The sequence below is a fragment of the Mchenga conophoros genome, linkage group LG22, assembly GCF_057382185.1.
Source record: "Mchenga conophoros isolate Kocher_MC1m ecotype Shallow Benthic linkage group LG22, M_conophoros_male_GT1.1, whole genome shotgun sequence".
Classification (NCBI taxonomy): Eukaryota; Metazoa; Chordata; class Actinopteri; order Cichliformes; family Cichlidae; genus Mchenga; species Mchenga conophoros.
The window spans coordinates 26,555,112-26,575,670 of NC_140546.1; the positions used below are offsets into that span (position 1 = coordinate 26,555,112).

The 20,559-nt window shown below is 41.1% G+C and overlaps 2 protein-coding genes across 4 annotated transcripts; one reads left to right on the forward strand and one right to left on the reverse strand.

The window, feature by feature from the left end:
* Positions 1–380: 380 nt before the first annotated feature.
* Positions 381–6,904, forward strand: slc6a18 (solute carrier family 6 member 18). Of its 2 annotated transcripts, none has more exons than XM_085262545.1 (13): positions 381–865; positions 1,141–1,661; positions 2,362–2,502; positions 2,784–2,921; positions 3,915–4,096; positions 4,274–4,384; positions 4,461–4,573; positions 4,658–4,786; positions 4,874–5,030; positions 5,152–5,356; positions 5,446–5,605; positions 5,695–5,857; positions 6,522–6,904. In XM_085262545.1, the coding sequence occupies exons 2-13, from the start codon at positions 1,526–1,528 to the stop codon at positions 6,738–6,740; spliced, it is 1,854 nt and encodes a 617-aa protein (XP_085118671.1). In that variant the 5' UTR covers positions 381–865; positions 1,141–1,525; the 3' UTR covers positions 6,741–6,904. The 2 variants fall into 2 exon arrangements, with proteins under 2 accessions (XP_085118671.1, XP_085118672.1); XM_085262546.1 differs by having other exon boundaries at positions 381–859.
* Positions 5,653–20,480, reverse strand: tert (telomerase reverse transcriptase). Of its 2 annotated transcripts, none has more exons than XM_085262543.1 (17): positions 20,437–20,480; positions 17,936–19,211; positions 17,657–17,846; positions 17,410–17,563; positions 17,152–17,319; positions 16,854–17,015; positions 15,800–15,901; positions 15,629–15,714; positions 15,431–15,547; positions 15,216–15,287; positions 14,735–14,923; positions 14,376–14,502; positions 12,134–12,195; positions 11,141–11,265; positions 8,908–9,045; positions 7,573–7,735; positions 5,653–6,761 (listed from the first exon to the last, which is right to left on the reverse strand). In XM_085262543.1, the coding sequence occupies exons 1-16, from the start codon at positions 20,440–20,442 to the stop codon at positions 7,632–7,634; spliced, it is 3,078 nt and encodes a 1,025-aa protein (XP_085118669.1). In that variant the 5' UTR covers positions 20,443–20,480; the 3' UTR covers positions 5,653–6,761; positions 7,573–7,631. The 2 variants fall into 2 exon arrangements, with proteins under 2 accessions (XP_085118669.1, XP_085118668.1); XM_085262542.1 differs by lacking the exon at positions 20,437–20,480 and adding an exon at positions 19,746–20,422.
* Between the last annotated feature and the right edge of the window lie 79 nt (positions 20,481–20,559).

The window sequence follows — 20,559 nt, forward strand, 5'->3', positions numbered from 1 at the left end:
AAACATAACATAAATTAATTAATATATAATAATTAAGGTGTTTCAGGTGCAAACTGCACTTGTTATCAAGCACATTATTATCTTACCGCCACATCATAATTGCACCTCCAGCTCATCGACTAAATGTGCCACTACATGTTATGTATTAGACACTCCCCTTTATGATCCAAAGGACCAGCAAATTATTGTAAGTTCACATAGGCTGTCGTCATGTTTCCACTCTGCGCTTGGCCTATTAAAAATGTCCTGAGAAATCGATTTTTATGATGACCCGTGATGAAGGCGTGATGTCGAAATGCGCAGGTCAGGCAGTAAAATAGTTCTTTGTTAGTGCTTCAGTTGCTCCTTCAGACTTTATTCTGTCCTCCTTGCACCCTGGATGTAGGCCAGAAACCTCTATTTGGCTCCTACAATAGGACTGACACATGAATATATATAACACTGATGGGGCAGTTTAGTAACGCCTAACTTGTTTGGCTTTTGACCGGAGCACTTGAATTAAAATCGGCGCAGAGTCAGCCAGTGAAAGAAACTTCACACATAATATCTGAGACACCGTTGGCTGGATTTGTTTTTTGCTCTTTTCAATGCATAAGCGGACATCGCTGCTTAATATGACCATAATATAGGAAATGGGACAGCTTTGGTGTGCTTGATTAGGAATGAATGTTAGCAATATCAGAGAGAGCTAGAGACAGCAATCAAGCCTGCATCTAAGCATAAAAATCTGCAACACAAGGATTCATGAAGTGACGACGGAAATGTCAACTGGCCAGGAGAAAGAAAACACTTCAAAAAAATCATATTTGAGGAAGGAAGAGTGTGGATTTGCAGTTTAAATCTCAACCTGAGTTCACAGGTACAGGTAAGAAATGTGGACACAAATTATTATTGACTTTTATGTCTGGAAAAAATGCCCTTAATGGTGAAATGTATCAAAAACATCATTTGATTAGATCGACTTTCATCACTTCAGATTTAGGTTTGCGTACATCTATTCTCAAACTAGAGCACAGAAAGACCCGGTAACCTTTTCACTCATTTTGCAAGAAGATTGTATGCGAGAACAATGTTTGATTAGCTGTTCGGCACAACTCTCCTGATGTCTCTTCCACCCTGTATCTGATTGCTCTGATGTAGGTCGGTGTAGCAGAGAAAAGCATCACCAGGTTATCCATTAATTCAAGTTTCAGCACACTCCCATTCTGCGGGAGGGAGGTAAAACCACTAAATCACCCTGGCAAGTGTTTCACCAAACTTCCTGCTGGCTGGATGTCTCAAAAAGAACAGAATCTGCACCTCTGACTCAGAGACGGGAGGGTCGCACAGAGGATGAAAGAGGAGTGCTGAACATCACGAAGACCGAACCAATCAGGAGTGTAATTCATCCAAAGTACGGAGCAGGAGGAGAATTCTGGACTAACCACAAAATATATGCAATTTGATCAGACTGCATGCTACAATTCCATTAGGTGTATTTTTGTAACACAACTGGAATTGCACTGAGTCTTTTTTCCAGCTGAGGATGGGAAAAGACGCTGGGCCGGAGGAGAGACCCAAGTGGGACAACAAGGCTCAGTATCTGCTGACATGTATTGGTTTTGCAGTGGGAATCGGAAATGTGTGGCGATTCCCTTACCTCTGCCAAATCTACGGAGGAGGTGAGATGCTGCCCTTTTACTCACTTTACACCATCGCTCCTACTGTAAGAGTATCTGTAAGAGTCCTGTTTAATCATCCAGTGTAGCGATGCTTTAATCGGTTTGCATTTCCATTTTGTTTCAGTAGGTATTAACGAACAAACCGGGTCGGTCCCTGAACCTGTCTGGAAATGAATAACTTTATGTATACCTGATTAACCATGGGAATCATTACATACTGTTTGTGAGGAATATATCCACCTTTGTTTGCTTCCTCATACTTACCCAGAGAGATACGCCGAGTCCTCATGCCACGGAGTTCTATAGGAGCCTGCTCTGGGTCAGGCTGTGTAAACAGCCAGTCCAGAAAATGTGTGTGGGCTCTATCACCTTCACATATTGACTTCCCAAAAGACTGTTTCTCAAATCTGCTGAGCGTCTGTTTAACTTTGGCTTAGTCTGTTTAATTGAGTCACGTTTTTCTATTGTTAATCTCCCCTCAGATTTGTTTGGTTTGGAGCTCGTACGGTGAAGCAGCGAGGTGACACGAGAAGTTAATAATTTTTTTAAAATTTTGTAAATATAGTGGGTTTTTCTTTAAAAAAAAAAAAAAAAAGTCAGCCCGATTCCCAGCAACCCAGTGTGTTTTCATTAGCAGAGCTTTGCACTGTAATCATAAAAATGCCTAACTGTAAGATAAATATTTACTTCATGTCTTCAGGTGCATTCCTTATCCCTTACCTGATAGCGCTGGTGTTTGAGGGCCTCCCCCTGCTCTTCCTTGAGCTGGCTGTAGGACAGAGGCTCCGGAAGGGCAGCGTGGGTGTCTGGAAGACCATCAATCCCGTAATCGGTGGAGTAGGTGGGTAACCCAAAAAGTAATAGTAAATGTTTTTATGTACTCTACAGTTATACTATTCGAGTGTGTTGCTTTATTTTAACGACATATTAGTTAATCTAAGATTCTTAGTTGTTTTTCAACCCTTTAGTCAACTGTATCATGTACAATAATAAAGTAGAAAGTAAAACAGAATAACCAAAAAATAAATGTTTCTTTTGTTGAAATTGACACCGGTCAAAGATTCCTCATTTTTAAATTCAAAAAATAAAATTAATACCTGAAAAAATCTTTCTTATGTGCAGGCATCGCCTGTTTGATTGTATCGTTTCTGGTGGGCGTTTTCTACAACACCATTCTGGCCTGGGTGCTGTGGTACTTCTTCCACTCTTTTCAGGAACCCCTGCCGTGGAGCACCTGCCCACTAAATGAAAGCCGCATAGGTGAGACAGGAGCACACCTCGGTATTATTCTTGCTTGATAAATTTATGGCCGTGCTGCTGCTCCACTGTTTGCAGATTTAATAACAAAGATAAAGTTTAGGATTATCAGTAAAGATTTATGGCTGCCTGCCATGCTCTTGGTAGCATTTCAAGAGAGATTCAGTAAAAAAAAAAATACTGCTGGACAGCTTTATGGCACAAAGGGAACATTGCACCACAACATAAAATAAAAAAGACAATGATTTTTTTTAAAGATAGGTGCAACTAAGACATGAGATGAACAAGTAAATAGCAATGATGATGCAGTGTTGGGACTGTTGACGCTCTGCTGAATTTGTAATTTTACACACTTTTAAACAAATGAACAGTATTTTGTGGTAGTTTCATTTTAATGGAGAGACACAATACCAAACACACCAAAACATGATTTAGAGAAAATCCTTGTTGGCAATCACAGCGGTGAGACGTTTCCTGTAGTTGGTCAGCAGGTTTGCAAAATTCTCAGGAGGATTTTAGTTCACTTCTATTTACAGAAACTCCAAATCTTTTAGGTTTCGTGGCTGCTGTTTGGCAACTCAAAGTTTCACTCCACATATTTTCTATAGGACTGAGGTCTGAAGACTAGGAAGACCACTCCATGACCTTAATGTGCTTCTTCTTTAGCCACTGTTTTGTTGCCATAAAGATCTGTTTTGGGTCATTGTCACATTGGAAGACCGATTTGTGACCAACGTTCAGTGTTGCAGCTGCGGGTTTCTCATCCAAGATGTTTCAGTACGTGGGCCCATACATTGGCACCATTTACAGAAAAATAGTCCCAAAGCATAATGTTTCCAACTCCATGCTTGAGGCAATTGTAATTTTATATTTGTTCTATTTACAAATAGTCGCACCAGCAGTTATCTTCTCACCAACCTTCTTGTCGATGGTGCTTTGGCCCATTCCAGCCTTATGCTGGTCTACAAAATCTTTTGCGTATGTGTGTCCATGTAGACTATAATTTGGAGTGTAAGAAAAGCACTCCGGTAAATTACTTCTGGTACCGTGAAACCCTCAACATCACACCTGACATCGAGATCAGCGGCTCCGTGGAGTGGGGGATGGTGATCTGTCTAGCCAGCGCCTGGTGCATCGTCTACATCTGCTTCATCAAAGGCATCGACTCCGTGGGAAAGGTCAGTGTAACTACCAAAAACATTTAATATTTAATGATAGGTTGCAGAACACTGGACGCCTAACCCTGTGCTATCACGATATGTGGTTTCTATCTTACAAAACTGTTCTCCCAAGTCATTACATCTGTCATTTCCCCCCAGAAAACATGTTATTTTAATGTTTCTATATATTTTCAGGCTGTGTATGTGACATCTACCTTCCCTTACCTGGTGCTGACTATTTTCCTGATCCGTGCCCTCACTCTGCCTGGAGCTACTGATGGACTGTTGTACCTCTTCACCCCTGATGTGAGTTGGAGTGAAATTTTTAATCTTTTGTCCCACAAACAGCTGATTTCCTAATCAGATGTTATGCTCGTGACAGTGGCAAACCCTGACGGACCCACGGGTGTGGTTGGACGCCGCCACGCAGATCTTCTTCTCTCTTTCTGTGGCGTTTGGAGGTCTCATATCTTTCTCCAGTTACAATGAAGAGAAGTAAGGACAGACACTTCTTAACCTCCCCCGGTGAACACGGGGTGATTAGTAAGCTCGTCTTTCTCTCGCTCTTTGTGTTGTTAGAAACAACTGCGAGAGAGACGCTGTTCTTGTGGGAGTGATAAACAGCGCAACGTCTATCTACGCCTCCATTCCGATTTTCTCCATCCTGGGGTTTAAAGCCACCACCGCCTTTAACGCCTGTAAAGACGAGTACGTAAGCATGCCTATTTTAGGTGGGGTTTTGCAACTACGTCTTTGCCTGATCCTGAGTACTTACTCTTCAAATCTTATCTGCAGGAACATCCTGGCTCTGACCAATTACTTTGAGTTCTCAGACCAGAACATAACCCTGCAGAACTACGATTACTGGTATGAATATCTAAATACGACATATCCAGAGAAATTCCAGAGTCTGTCCCTGAGGGAGTGTGATCTACAAAAATTACTTAAGCAGGTACTCACTCCATCTTATAGTCATTCTTCTATCCTCGAGCCCCTCCATCCACAAACACTGGTCATTTTCAGACATTGCCATTTCAAGTATCCTCATTAGCTTCTTGTTTTTTTATCTTCAGAGTGTTTCAGGTACTGGCCTGGCTTTTATCGTGTTCACTGAAGCGGTGATATCGATGCCAGGCTCGCAGGTATGGGCCGTACTGTTCTTTGTCATGCTCTTTAGTTTAGGTCTCTCCTCCATGTTTGGTAACATAGAGGGTGTCCTCGCGCCCCTCAATGAACTCAAACTATTGCCCAGGTGGATGCCCAAGGAACTCATATCAGGTACTTGCACATCAGCTTGTGCTTTTTAAGTCAAAAACAATTTCCTTTGAATTCCCTCTTTTAAACTTTCACCTTCTTCACTTCTGCAGCGGTCATCTGTTTGATATCCTTCTTGGTGGCGCTCCTCTTCACCTTGAGCTCAGGCAACTACTGGGTGGAGGTGTTTAATGGTTACGTGGGATCTGTACCTCTGCTCATCATTGCTTTATTTGAGATTATTGGAGTTATTTACTTCCGTGGAATGAAAACGTAACTTTTTCTCCTCTTCTTCCTGAACATAACACTGTAAACTTCACTAACAATCATAATTCATATCCGTTTTACGTCTCCTCTGCCAGTTTCAGTGACGACATCTATATCATGACTGGGAGGAGGCCAAACATCTTTTGGAAGGCGTGCTGGATGGTGATCAGTCCTTTACTGCTCCTGGTGGTGTTTGTTGCCTATGTGATTGTCCAGGCACAGACACGTCCCACCTATCAAGCATGGAACCCAGATTATGTAAGCAGGAAAGCCAAGAATTGAAGAATGAATCTACTCATAAGTCAAGATTTTATTAGGTGCAGTTTGTTCGCTCCTCTATTTATCTTCAGAACTGCTCCAATTTTCTGTTCCATCACATCCCAAAGGTACATTACTGGATTGAGATCTTTTAATTGTGGAGACAATTTGAGTACAGTGAAATGATCTGAGCTGTGAGTCATAGCGAGTTATCCTGAAGGAAGATGCTACTAAAAATCAAACTGACTTCTGAAATGAATCCAGCAGCCAGACTTTTACCTGAGAAGCGACTATCTGTAATGTCTGTTAACAAACAAGCAAGAGTTTAAAAATGTCTATCAAAACCTACATTTTAACAAATATGTCGATTAATAAATATATCTCTTGGTTGGTTTCGATAACCTTAAGTTAGCCCTAAAGCACTAAAACAGCAACCACTGACCAAAGTGCTGGACACAGCAATAAAAAATAGAATTTAAATAAAGTAAATCAATATAAAAAATGAATTGAATTAGTCAAGCTAAGCTAATTGCCTGCTTGCTGGTTGTTGCGCTCTATTTAACCCGAAGAAAGAAAATTAGCGCATTTTACCAATTTTAAACCATATTTTATAATTAAATAAATAAATGTCCTTCATTGTTTCCACCTTGATCTTTCTTTTCAGGAAAAATTCCCTGAAACTGAAGAGAAGCTTTATCCAGACTGGGTCTTTGCCATAATCATCCTCCTCTGCGTGGTGCCTGTGATTTCCATTCCTCTGGTGGCCCTCTACCAGCTGCTTCGTGGCAGATTCAGAAAGTCCTCGGTTGGGATGGAATTGAATCCCTACGACAACGACGCCTTCGTGACTGACACACAGGAACAGAAGACTCAAAGGGCTTAAGGACTGTGGAGAGTAAAAATGCTGCCATACAGCAAAAATCCAGATGTTTATCACTGCTTTTCATCAAAATTCACTAGAATTTCATACAGATTCTGATGTTTACTTGACATATGAAACATTACATTACTTCCCTTGAAAATAAAACAGGATTTATTTAACAGTGACATTCTTAATTTTCATTTTACATATTTTTTACATATCATATATCCAATATAACATTATATCCATTACACACCTTTCTTTGACTCCAAATATATGAATCTGCACAGTTGAACATAGTAAAAATAAAAGAAAATAAAAAAGAACACAGAACCCTTCAGGTTTGTTCATTTCTGAACAACTTTAGCATTATCTAAAGAACTGAGCATATGTGATGTAACACAAAAGTAAAAAAAAAACAATCCTTTGGTGAATGGCTCACAACTTCTGTGACGCATGTCCTCACATGCTCTTTATGGAAAACTACTACAAGGTGTAAATCAAAGTCCACAAAGACACACACAGCTATGGGCTGAGACCTGCTCTATTAAAGTAGCTGCATGACTTTCAATTACCGATCTTGACAGGTTGCTGTTGTTTGATTGTGTGCGTTTATGACTAAGGTTTAGCACTTAAGTGTTTTGCAGCACACGACTAAGTACTGTGTTTTCCAGACATGTTTCCTGACACTCTAGATCCGAAAGATGTCATGTATTGGTTTGAGGTTTTTTTGGTGATATATATTGTTAAAACACTTACAACTTAAGAATTAAACAAAGCAAAAGAAAAAAAAAGGCTTTTAATATGTTTTTAACAAAAAAGGGGAGGGAATCTAGATTAAATAAATCCATACCTTTAATCTCCGAGTATTGTTCTGCGGTCATGTTGGAAACTGGGACTAGGAATAGTAATTTACGTCTGAATGGCCAAGAAGTCGACTGGAGTCCTGGGGTTAGCGGCCTGCCGCACCCTGGCCAGCCTCAGGTCCCCCAGACGCCGCTCCAGACTGCGCTTTCCTGTAAAAAGATAAAGATAAGAAGCTTTTTATTTCCTTCTTTGGTGACAAACTGTAAAATCAAATGACAGGTGCCAATAAACTGCAGATTATACATGTAAAATGATATGTGTATATTGGCTAAATTAGGTGCACCTCTTACAAAGTCCACATTTAAAAAGAATCAGCCTTCCTGGAAAGCGACAGGAAGGACAGCCTTTCGTAGTGAAATCGAAAAGCTTCATTTTTCCAAACTGTAGTACTTTTATTTTGTTTTTAATTATTCTTGCCTAATTAAGCATCCACACACACAGGCAGCGGTTATTTTATCCTGCTGTAGTCCTCAAAGGTTCACCACAGCAAACAAATCTGCATGTTTGATATGGGACTTTACACCAGATGCCCTTCTGGATGCCCCTCCTAGAAGTGCACAAACTCGTGACCCCTTCAGGCTGTCTCTTCGTGTCTCCTCCTTTTGCACGTAGGGAGGAAACAAAGAGACTCCTACTGATAGTATGCACATGCACTTCTTTGGATGTTATTTGTGACTCTGCAGCAAATTATTTTTGATATGCAAATACAACTTAATATGTGAGCAGAACAAGAGTCTGCAACTGACAAAAGTGTCAGTGGTGTTGGGGATCGTCAAAATTGCTGGGCTCATGAAAAAAAGAAATGTACAGCCAGATTTTATCCACAATGAAAGATCATCTGGAAAGCATCCAATTGGCTTCAGCCTCATTTTTCAGCAACAAAATTATCCAAGACAGACTGCTAATGCAGTAAAAGCAATGGATAGAAAAAACACACAGTGCAGCACTATCAGTTTTGGATTGGCCTCCCCAGAGCCCAGACCTCAAAGAGAAACAGCCAAGATCCAAAGAAGAGCTGTGAATGTGCTTCAAGAAGCCTGGAGAACTATTCCTGAAGCCTCCTTAAAGAAATTACAAGAAAACGTAAAAGAAAAAAGGTAATCATACCAAATTCCAACTGTTTTAGAATTGCACTTTGTTTTGTCTTGTATTTCCATGTATTTTTGCACATGTTTTAATTCATCACTGTGCCCATTTTCCATTTTAACAACAAAATCTAAAGGAAAACTGAGATGCTCAGACTTCTGCAGAGTACTTTGCGTAACATTTTAATTGCATTTTTTGGAAGAAGAATCTGAACATCACTTTTGAGACTACATACGTTTGTGCAGGTGTGCGAGCAGATCTTTATAGAGAAGACGGTGTTGTGACAGCACCAGCAAGAAGCACAGACAGAAAAGCAGCTCCACTGCTTCGTACTGCACAATCCCCGTCTGGGCCTTATCACCTAAAATCAGTCCTAGAGAGGCAAAGAGAGAAGAAATTAAGTTATTAATGTGTTTGCTCAGGTGGCTGAAGGAAAATGGGTTGAATTTTACATCACAGCTCAGTAACACTGCAGCAATTGTGGGTTACAATCCAGTACTATCCAGTGAATAGTTTAGCTTATCCTATAATAACACATGTTAATGAAATTAACATAGCGTTTACTCACTTTAGTAATACTATAGCAACCTGCTAAAATAAATGGTTATATCAATGCAGTACGTATGCTGACAACATATTGTGATATTACAGGATACCATCAGCCTAATATCCTCAAAATCACATTGAAACTGTTTAAACTATCATCCCCAGCAATTTGTGCGCTGTAAATAATGTTTATATTTATTTAAACATTCAAAAGTCTTAGGGTTAATTAAGCGCACACAACACTGCTGCAAACTAGGAATTTACTATGTGGTTTAGTCTAATGTTTAACTTTCCAGGCTGAATGAGGTTATAAATCTCCTGATTCTCCTAAACGTACCATGAATACACAGAATGAACTATAATGGAAAACAAACGCAAATTACTACCATACATCCTGAACACATGCCAAAATAACTGACAGAAGTAGAAGTAGAAGAACTTCTACTTCTAGAACATCAGAAAATATCTGGCTGTGCAAAAGTCTTGAGCCACCCTTCATATTTTTCTTAGCTGGACATTTTAAGCAGTCTTGAGCAGCAGTTCTCCGGGCTTTATGAAGATCTTTTAAAGTTTTTCTTTGGACATCATCTGCTTTTTCACTCATTTTCACTTCAGTCATGACCATTTTCACAGGACTGTTTCTTTGTTAAGCCACTTGACACTGGCCTGAATCGTTCAACATAAAAAGGGCAGCTAACCCAAATGCCAAATTTTAATAAGAACTCAACTGTAAATTACCGGAAACAGGTTTTCCAGAATGATTAATCCAAATTTGCAATTTGCTGTTCAAGTTATTGAAGCATTGTGGGAGCACCTTGATAGAAAGTATACTTCTGTTACTGGAATTCCCACTGCCTGACCCGACGAAGCCTCGAACCATGTTAACCATTTGCCACACAGTCACCCTGACGCCACTATATTCCTCGCTCCTTTAAACTGTTTGCACAAGAATAATTAGCACCCCTGCGGAGTGTGGTCTCCGCAGGGGTGCTAATAAAAAAAAATAAAGTATGCATTAAATACAATACCATCTATATAATTTAAAAATAAGTGACATTAAACTAGCACGCAGTGATTAAGAAGATGTAGATAACTGAAAATGAAAAAGGATAAAATATAACAGCTCTGAAAGCGTCCAACTCGCAAGTATGTGGGACTCATTAACTCACAGGAGCACATTAACTTGGCTCTGCTGTTATTTGCCAACATCCAGTTTGGAGAGGAGTAAGTTTAACTGCTGTAACTGATCCTGAGTCTGCCGTTTCATGTAATAGAATACATTTTTGTATTCTCTCCTGTTTTCATCTGCTCGTTTAACTGGGAGCACTGACATCTCAGGGTGTTAGCGACACAATTATCACACTCTCACTGAGCTTTCACAAGCGACATCACCCGAAAAGGGCGCCCTCTGCTGGCCACGAGCCTGATGCCACTGCTGTTTGCTGTTCGGCTTAAACAAATCTATAGTATGGTAAACAGGACACCACAGCAGTACTCTGAGTGCATCTCTACCTCTAAAATCCAGCTTGTGTGGCTGCTATCTTAAGTAAATATTAAATCTATAAGGAAAATGAGAGGGAAGCATCCCTGTCACCAAAATGGATCAAACCATAAAGTTCCCAGATTGAAGAGCAACCGAGTAAAACTTGAGGAGCAAAAAAGGCACAAAGTAAAATGTGCTAAGGTCCAAAACATTAAGCACATCATAGCAGTGCTGGATTTTTTGCCCTGGTTGTCAGTCTTCTTATACCTGAACATCTTGTTTTTTTCCAACTACCCACATTACTCTTTAAAACTGCAGGATCTTACTTCACAATACAACTTGCAGAGATGCTATTACTTGATTTGAACGTGTTTATATCAAACTACTGCCCACTATTACCAATCAGTAACAAAGTGCTGCTGTGAAATGCAAAAGTTGCCTTTGTTGCTGCGTCTGATGAGCTTGTTGCAGTACTGGGCCATCTCCCATATCAGCTGCAGAAAGAAGACGGGGTTCTTGGAAACGGTCTGACCAAAGGGCAAACTTTGGACACAGACGTGAAATCTGAAGAGGAAAAAAAAAAAAAAAAACAGGAAGACTCACACAAAAACTGTAAATGAGGACAGGTTCAGTTAGACATTTACATTTAGAGATAAACAACAGGACAATTATTTCTTTTTTTTTTTTTTTTCTTTTTTTTTCTTTTTGCCTGTCCCGTTTGGCTCTTTTGCCATCAGAATTGTTGTCTAAAGGCAAAGAAAGATGCCCAACGGATTTACTTTACCAAATTGACCATCCCAGCCTTGCCGTAATGGTCCATTTGATTCACCTTTTATTGTTTATTTTATCTTCACTTGCTGAATACGGGACAGACTTGACTGGGGGAAAGAAAGAGGGAAAGAGAAACAGCTGAGAAGAGGGACGGGGGAGAAGGGCAAAAAACAAAAAACAACTGAATGAGCAGAGAAAAAAAATGCATATATCGATCACCTGCTGAGAAAGAAAAAAGAAAACAAGCAGAAGAGAACAAGAGTAATAGAATAAACAACATCACAATGATGTATGGGAATATGACAGTAAATACTAAATGTTAAACATTATTGTGCAGCACATAAGATCAACAGAACACAGTGTGCTTTGAGGTAGGAGCCAAAAAGGGTGTAGTTTGTGTGTGAGAGCACCCTTGTGTACACCTGTGAGCATGGACGCGCTTGTTTTTTTTAAAAGGTTCCTTCATGTAATGATCTGCTAGAGAGTGTGGGGAGCCACGGGACAATTATTTCTAAGCTCGGTGCAGGTACTGATTAATATAACCCAGATTTTTACCCAACTTGAAGCGATTCATGTTGAAGGTTCCCAGTTTGTGTTTATTGTCCATGTATTTTGATGTTACAGGTGGGTAAATGCACCAATCTGACACTGACAACAGTACCTGTACGCATGCAGCAGCACCATCTTGTACATGTTCTTGTAGACCGCTTCAAGAGAATTAGTCTGAGGAGAAAAATTTATAGATTAATGTAACGGAAAGCAAGTAGTTTACTAACATACTGATACAAGATTTCTTCATTGATTGCTCAGGTCGGATTTTCCTGTTAGTCAAAACAGAAAGCAGCTCCAAACCCTGCTGCTCCCTCTGCCATGCTTTACAGCTGGGAATTGAATTTGATTGCTTTATGGTCACTTTGGTTTTTCCTCAAAAGTACAATTGTATAAAAAGATGGACATCGCCTCAGTGATATCGCACATTGGTTTTAGGCTGTGCATTTTGAAGGCCCAGTATTCGAGCTTTGACCTGTGCCGTCCTGTTCTGAGCCAAGTGTGACCAAATTTGAGTAAGAGGGAAGGAAAAAAAGAAAAAGAAAAAAAGAAACATGGCAGCGCAGCTTAGCTTGACAAAATTGCATTCGAACAAACCACAAGTCTTCTGGAACAATGTGCTTTAGACAGATGAGACCAGACTGGAGATTATTTTGAAAAGCAATAATCTCCAATTTGTTTGATAAAAACAGCACATCAGCACAAACACCTCATGCCAACGGTCAAACACAGTGTGGAGGGGTGATGATTTGGGCTTTTTTTTGCAGTCACAGGTCCCGGGTACCTTGCAGTCATTGGCTGTATCCCAATTAAGGGTCTGCAGCCTTAAAGGCCGCATTTTAAGGCCGATTATGTCACAGCGACGCGACGAAGGTTGTCCCAATTCGAAGGCTGCTCGAAATGCGGCCCTCAAATGCGTCCTTCATTTCCCTGAATTTTAAGGATGTGGCAGTGTAGACTTCGTGGCCCAACATATCCCAGAATGCATAGCGCGGCGCTGGGTGTGGATAATTTTGCCGAAAAAAAAACAGCGGATGACGGGCTATATTCCGTACTTGAACTATAAGTAAGTACTGAATATTATGTCACTTATTTATGTGCAAATGTTTAATAACGAAGAACACTAAAACATTACTGTTGGCCACATGTCGGCAAAGTTATGTGACGTTTGTACTAACTTGGTTTTAAAGCCTTTACTTTAAAATACACGCCGTCCAATAGCTGACCTTAATCCTACAGAGAATGATCAAAGCTCATGTAGAAACAAACAAACAAATGAACAAAAGATTTTCTCCTTCATTTCTGTCAAACAAAGCTGTATGAAACGTTTCCAGCTGTTAGTATCATGGTTGCTAGGCAACCTTGGCAGCACGACGGAGGCTAGACCGTCCCATTTTACAAGCCTCGCACTTCCGGCGTTAGCGGTCTTTAAGTACGCGGCCCTTGTGGGCCGTTAAGGCTGCGTACTTTTAGGCTGCAGACCCTGAATTGGGATACAGCCATTGAGACGATAAACTCCCGTGTATTACAAAGTACGCTAGGATCAAATGTGAGGGCATCTGCCTGAAAGCCAAAGCTTGGCTGAAACTGAGCCATGAAACAAGACAATGATCTCCAGGATGCCAGCTAATGTGCAACAGAATGGTCCAGTCGAACGTCCAAGTCTTGAAAAAAAAAGAAGAAAAGCTTTCTACCCTTTCATATCTGTGCAACACTTCTTCTGACATCCTGCAAAGTTGCCAGATCAATAAGATTGCTCTCACCAGCTAATCTTTCTTTCCAGTAGCCGACTTCGTGAGCAACCAGGCTTTTATTTTCAGTCAAAGCTGTACTACTCAAACTCTGAATATCATGTCATTAGTTTGAACACCTAAACCTGGCAGTATTACAACCTGTCAAATGTATCTAATAAGTACATGAAAAGTTCAACTAATTCTTTGCCATTAGTATAATTATATTGCATTTGTAGAAATTACTTTTTTAAAATCACCAGTCGGTCATTTTATTGGATATTTTGTTCAAGGACTCATTTACCTTGATTGGCATCTTTCTAGCTTGTACTTTTGACACAGACATTGGACATAGCATGCTGGTGATGCTTCAGTGTCTGTATAATATTAACATATACATTTCGTAGAAAGAATATATAGTTTAAAAATAGCTGATCAAAATATCTTAAGAAAGATGAGAAATTAGTCCAAGTTTCTCTTAACAGCATGTTTTGATCTGTGTACTCAGCTTTTGCCAAACTGCACCTTCCCATAATTGTCCACAATCATCAGATCTAAAAGAACGTGTCAATGTTTAACAGTTACGGCATTCTGAAACGTCTTAAAAATATTTTTGTTCCCGACCTTCAAGTCAAAGAACAGGGCATGACACTTGAGCCTGAGGATAGCCATTAGTTTCCTTTTCATCTGCTGTCCTGCAGAGTGGGATGAACCCAGAGTAAGGCTGTAGCGCAGAGACAGTCCAGCATAGCTGTGAAACAAGAAAAAAAGCAAGAAAATTTAAAAACAACAAAACATTCAGAACTACAGAGAGATTTTTGTTTGACCAGAGGATCATTCATCTATGCCAGAATTGGCTCACGTTTATGAGTAGGAACAAAGTTCAGCCATAAACTATAAAGCCTTGACAACAGGCCCAAGGAGACACCACAATATAACACAATAACTGTGCAGTATAATTACAGCTGGAATGGACCTTTCACCTGGAATAGTCTTTATAGACGTCCAGTGTGTGGGTGTCCAGCAGCAGTCCACACCAGGGGAAGAGGCAGCGAGGGGGCAGCATGCGAATGTCGGGACAGGAAGCCGCGCTTCCCGATACCTGAAAGTTCAAAACCACCTTCTGCGGGTTGACTGCCAGACCATACTGTGGCACTCCGGCCAGCAAGATCCTACACACAAAGAGCAAGCGGCATTATAAATGCACTAAAATAAGCAGCTTTGCATGATTTGCAGTTTGAAAAATAAATAAATACATGTAAAAACTCTCTATTTCTCTTATACTGAGACTTTGTGCAGCTCACCAGGTCATCCACTGTCTCAAGCAAGCTGTTCAGAATAACTATATATGTGGATGCATTTATTTGGGGTTATACAGAAAACTGCAAATCCCATTCCAGTCCCCTACTCCAAAATATATTGTGCAGTAACACAGAATATTTAAAACTGAACTGAAAGTAATACTTGAGAAAAGCTTGTGCTTCATGTTGGTCTGGTGTAATCAGAAGGAAGTCATCCACCAGTCTCATCAAACACCTGCAGGACACAAGGAGAGCAAAATAACAGCCACAGTGGACCAAATCAAGAGCTACAGCACAGAAAGAGTGCCCTCTTCTGCCCATGATGGGTAATATGTATACAAGCTGGAGCTGACTGAAATACAGCGAGGTCTAATGTACCCTTTGTGTCCTGGAATATCTTTAAACAGGAGATTCTCCATGTGGCCGTAGCAAAGGCAGCAGAGCAAACTAGATACAACCGATCCCTGAGGAATCCCCCGGAACTGACGGTACGTCCTGAAACATAAAGGGACAAAATAGACGTAACTGCCTTGATGACATCAAAATGTTTTAGAAAACGGTGTTCGAGAATCTTACTTTTTCCCATACTGAACAACACTCCCAGTTAGCATTTGGGTAAAGAACTGCAATGCCTCTCTGCCATGAAGATCTGAGCAAAAGTGCTGCAGCAAGGAAAAGTAATGCGTTCAGGACTTAAGCACACAATTTGCCCAGCCACAGCAAACCACGCGATGAAGCCAGAGTTACCTGTTCAACCAGGATGGCGTGATGAACTTTGCCTTTTCTCTGCAATGACGTCGAAAAGCCCTTCATGTTGGTGGATCCTATGTTATCCTCCAGGAAATCTGCCTGTGTTAACCAAAACAAAAAAAGACCGACTTTCACTCATAAATAATGTTTATATATGGTGGTTTTCACAGATTCTTCTTCTTAAATTGAGTTTAACTTAGTTTGATGGCCATGTCTGCCAAAGGGTTCAGCGACGTGTTTGTTGACCTGTGCGCTTAGATCAGGGTGTGGCACACATTAATTTCCATCGGTTAAAATTAATTGCCCACTGCTGATCTAGATGGTTGTGCTGGGTTATTTGTTGGTCATAATGTCAGTATAGCTGGAGTGACTTGGTTTAACCAGACATGTAACTATATTTATGATAGGGAACAGGCATACATACACTAACTCCTCCTAGATGCACGGATCAATCTGGATGAAACTCATTATATAAACTGGGTAAGGTCGCAGGATTATCAACATCTACATCGCTTATAACACTCTAATCCTTACAAATTACATATAATATGTCTAGCAGCTGAACTACAGCAACATTAAATGTATGCTGCAGGCATGTTGTTGTTCATAAATACATTTTGTTAAATAATTTTAGTACAGTGGCACTTTGAGAGTCACTGGAATGTGTTGTCAAGCATAACTGTGCCTGTGTTCATCTGACGGTGACACTGACAGTAAGTTACAGTGTCTAATAATCAGTCCGACTGACTAGTTTATATAATGAATATGTAGTTTGCACAGAAGAAGAAAAATATGTTTTTTTTAATTGATTTGATTGGTGCTTATGAGCAGCCCTTTTTGCAGTCGCACTGTACGTAGCGATATAATAAAAATAAAGAATAACATGTAAATTAAAATGTATGCGTTTTAATCCAACAAATACACCAGGCTAGCAGGTATAACACTAGTTTAAGTAATGTGATGTTAACTAATATTACCATAAATGTCATTTTTGGACTAATTAATACTATGTATGCTCTCAGATAAGCATGTTTGCAGATCGGATGGCTACCTGTCTGACAAAGGCCTTTTTCAGGCCTTCGTGTGAGTCTGCCCAGATCTTGGCATAGCGGCGGATGGTAAAGAGTTCATCGTGGACAGGTGACAGGGCTTGGCCAATCACCTCTATGAGTTTGTCATGCGGCAAACTCTCATAGGCTCCACTCACGTCCATCTTAAACAAAGAGGAAAAAGCTAAATTATACATTACCTATACAATATGTCCATATTAGTGTGCTGAAATTTACAGCTGTATTATCCTTAAAATAAATTGAAAGTTCTCTGCCAAACTATTAAATGTAACAACTCACCTTAACAAAATAGAGGGGTTGTGGTTTTTCTTTCTGCGCTGGTGCCAAAGAGCACAAAACTTTGTGGATGTCAGTCATCCCCCACACTGTGGATCCCAGTAGTGATGGAGTGGCACGCACACAGGCCCGCAGCATATCCAGCAAGTCCCTGACATGACCTCGGTAGAGCTGTAGGGAGGACCAAAGAAAAGTTGAAAAACCAGCCCATGGACACAGGATGTAATAACAGACAAGTCTGAGGTAACTGTTGGTGCGTACCCTTGTTTTGGCATCTGCTCCTATGACTCGTGTGATAGGCCTCATGCCATCAGTCTTGGGAATGAAGCGAAGGCGGGAGATGACGGTGCCTTTGGGCAGGGATGCCACCTGAGCTGGAGTCAGCTCCTCCATCTGGCCTTTGGAAAGGTGACCTCTACATGAAAAGAAAATTTTGTTCCTTTTTTTTGGAAGTATGCCTCATGTCTGTATGTATGCTGGCTACTGTAGTAATGTTGTGTGAGTGTACCTGAAGGCCAATTCTTGCAGTTTGGTCCAGACTTCCTGCCTGTAGAACCTGATGGCGTTCTTCTGCCCAATACTCTCTGTTGCATAGAAACAGGCTCTCACAAGGCCTGTAACATATCCATCCAGAAGCCAAGCCAAGAACTGACCCAGGACCTGTGTCCGATACGCAAGCTCGCTGGGTGGAAAACGGCCTGCAGATGAGTTACATTAGTTAGGTCGGGCATGAAACACGAAGCCATGAAAAAAAAAAAAAAAAAAAGACCATTGGTGCTAACCTCACCTGTTTTACTCCTCTTCAACCAATCACAGTCATTCACCTTAATCTTCCACATCAGTTCAGCCAGTGAGAGCCTCTCAAACTTGCCACTTTGCAAGAAAGTCCTGACCCTGGCAAAGAAATGCAGCCGGTTTTGATCAGAGCCCCACAGTTCTTGTGGGATCACAGAAGAGAGGCATTCCCGGACAAACAGGTAAACCCTGTGCGGTGCACAGTGCTGAGGTAAGAGTGAGTTTAGTTCTCCCTGTCCTGCATTGCTCTCCTCCATTGATGGACATAACCTCTGTAGTATTCTGGTGTAGGGACATCTCCTGTGTTGTTGTAAGAGCTGCCTAAACAGGGGGACCAAGCCAAAGAACCGCTGGGAGAGTTTTTTAGGCTTCCTCTCTACTCCATTCAAATGCGCTAGTCCCTCGAAGAAGACTATTCTTACCAGATCTTGTCCTTGAAGCCTTCTGGATCCATGAGCAGTCTTCTTCCTCCTGTTAAGAAGAAAGCCACGCATGCCCCTGCCCCCATACAGGAATCCCAGGGTACGGATAAAACATTGCGAGGGTGGTAAAGGGGGGAAAATCCCTGTTCTCCAACTAGGACCACCCTCCAAGGGAAGTACAAATGTTGGCATTTCAACAGGCTGTTTGAAAGCTGTAGGTGGTGCTGATTCCACAGCCACGGCCTGTCCTTCCTTTTCAGAGCCAACTTGTTGGATCGCCTGTTGATGTTCTATAGATGCTACTCGCCTCCTCTTTCTTGAACAAACTGCCACCTCCTCCTCTTCTCCAGTTTCCCGTTTTCTTTTCCCTTTTGTCCCTCCTTTATTCCTTCTTTTCATCTTCTTGCTTGCAGGAGTCACAACTGTGCATTTCTGCTTCAAACTCACTGACCCTCGACAGCTCTCAGTCTTGGTACGATTATGTTTCCTGACTCGCGGCTGGAGAAAAAACCCACAAGAGGCCGTGGTCATGGACACCCTGTCATAGACTGGAGGGCCGCACACCTGGAAAGCACACGAAGGAGGAACTGCCACAAACACAGAGCAGCTCTCCAGGAGATACTGCGTGATGTCTGTGCCCAGACGTGTTATGACTTTTTTCCACAGGTCACTGCCGTGGATGTAGGCAGCACTCTGTGTTACATCGCCTTGGAATTTGAGGAAATCTGCATCCCGATCCTCCTGAGCCAGCGTCTGAAAATTATACCCATGTGCCAAGACATTCCTTTTTCTTTTTCTTTTTAGAGTGTTGAGAACAAACGCCAGTAGTTCAGGCAGACTGCAGATCTGTGGAAAGTATGAATACATAAGAAGAGGCCATCTGCCATTAAGCTGTTAAATCTTGACGAAGGCAAACTCTTTGCTATATTAGCCCAGAGACAAAACAATAATCTGAGTTCTTTATTCTTCTATGTAATTAAAATTACTTCAAAGTTACAGCTTGCCTTACTAACTAGAGCCATTAAATCAAAGAGTCATGGCACTCGAAAGATCCTGAAATGAAATATCCCACGTATAACTTAGCACAGTGAAAACCCTTTCAGAGTATTATTCTGGGGCCCGCCCCGTGTCCTAGTGTAGAGCCGGACGAATATATCGGGCGATATTAACTATCTGTCATTATAACTGGATACATTTAAACATGTCTAATAAAGGAGAAAATATAGGAGTGTAACATGGTTTCCTGGCTTTAACATTATAACAGCATGGCAGGCAGAGTTAGCTACACCGCTTCAAACGTCCACAGAGGAGTGCGTGTCAACTCCTCAGGGCTAACCTGGGAAATGTACATGTATACTTTTCAATAGGGCGAAACGTTACCTGTTTGCAGCTCGCTACCTTCTGTAGCTCCTTGTCAAAGCACACAAAAACACTCCTAACGAACGATTTGAAACGGTTTGTATCTGTCTGCTCAATGAGAGCTGCTTTCTGTCCCTCTCTGAACACGATGCTGTCCGAAAACTCCTCCAGTGTCTGCGTGTGCCGGTACAATAACCGAAGGATATCCAGCACACCGGACATATCAGTCGCAGACATACCGACTGTGTTCGGAGCACTTGGACAGAGGTTAGCTACTTTACAACTGGATTTAGCTATGTTTCACGTTTTAAGGGCCCGCGTCATGCTTAGCCTATGGGAAAGCGGTTTATTAGAGCCGGCCAATCAAAAGTTCTCATACTAAAGGGGGGAATTTACTGTTGACCAATGACAAACAGGTAAAGGCTTGTTGTCTTTTGGCACGAGTGTAGTGGAAAAAGTGACAGTATCACGTGCTATGAGAACTGCTCACCAGAGATCATTCATTCTGTCACCAGCATTATATGGGCACCACAGGCGGTTAAAGCGACATTTGTTTATGACCTTAAAATTACATTTTAATTATAAAAAAAAAAAAAAACCCGCAAACGAAGCCTTCAGAAGAACAACAACGATAAAGTTTTCTACCTGGTGTGCCTCTGCCAAAGTCCACAGAAATGCCAAGAAACACAATAAGCACACGGGTGGTGTTTACCTTCATAACGTCCAGTTTGTAACAGTATATTTTAGTAAGGATAACAATACATTAGTTTTCTCAGTATTCGTGTCTGGTGTGCGTGCTTTGACGTAAAAATAGTGTCATTGTTCCTATTTGCTA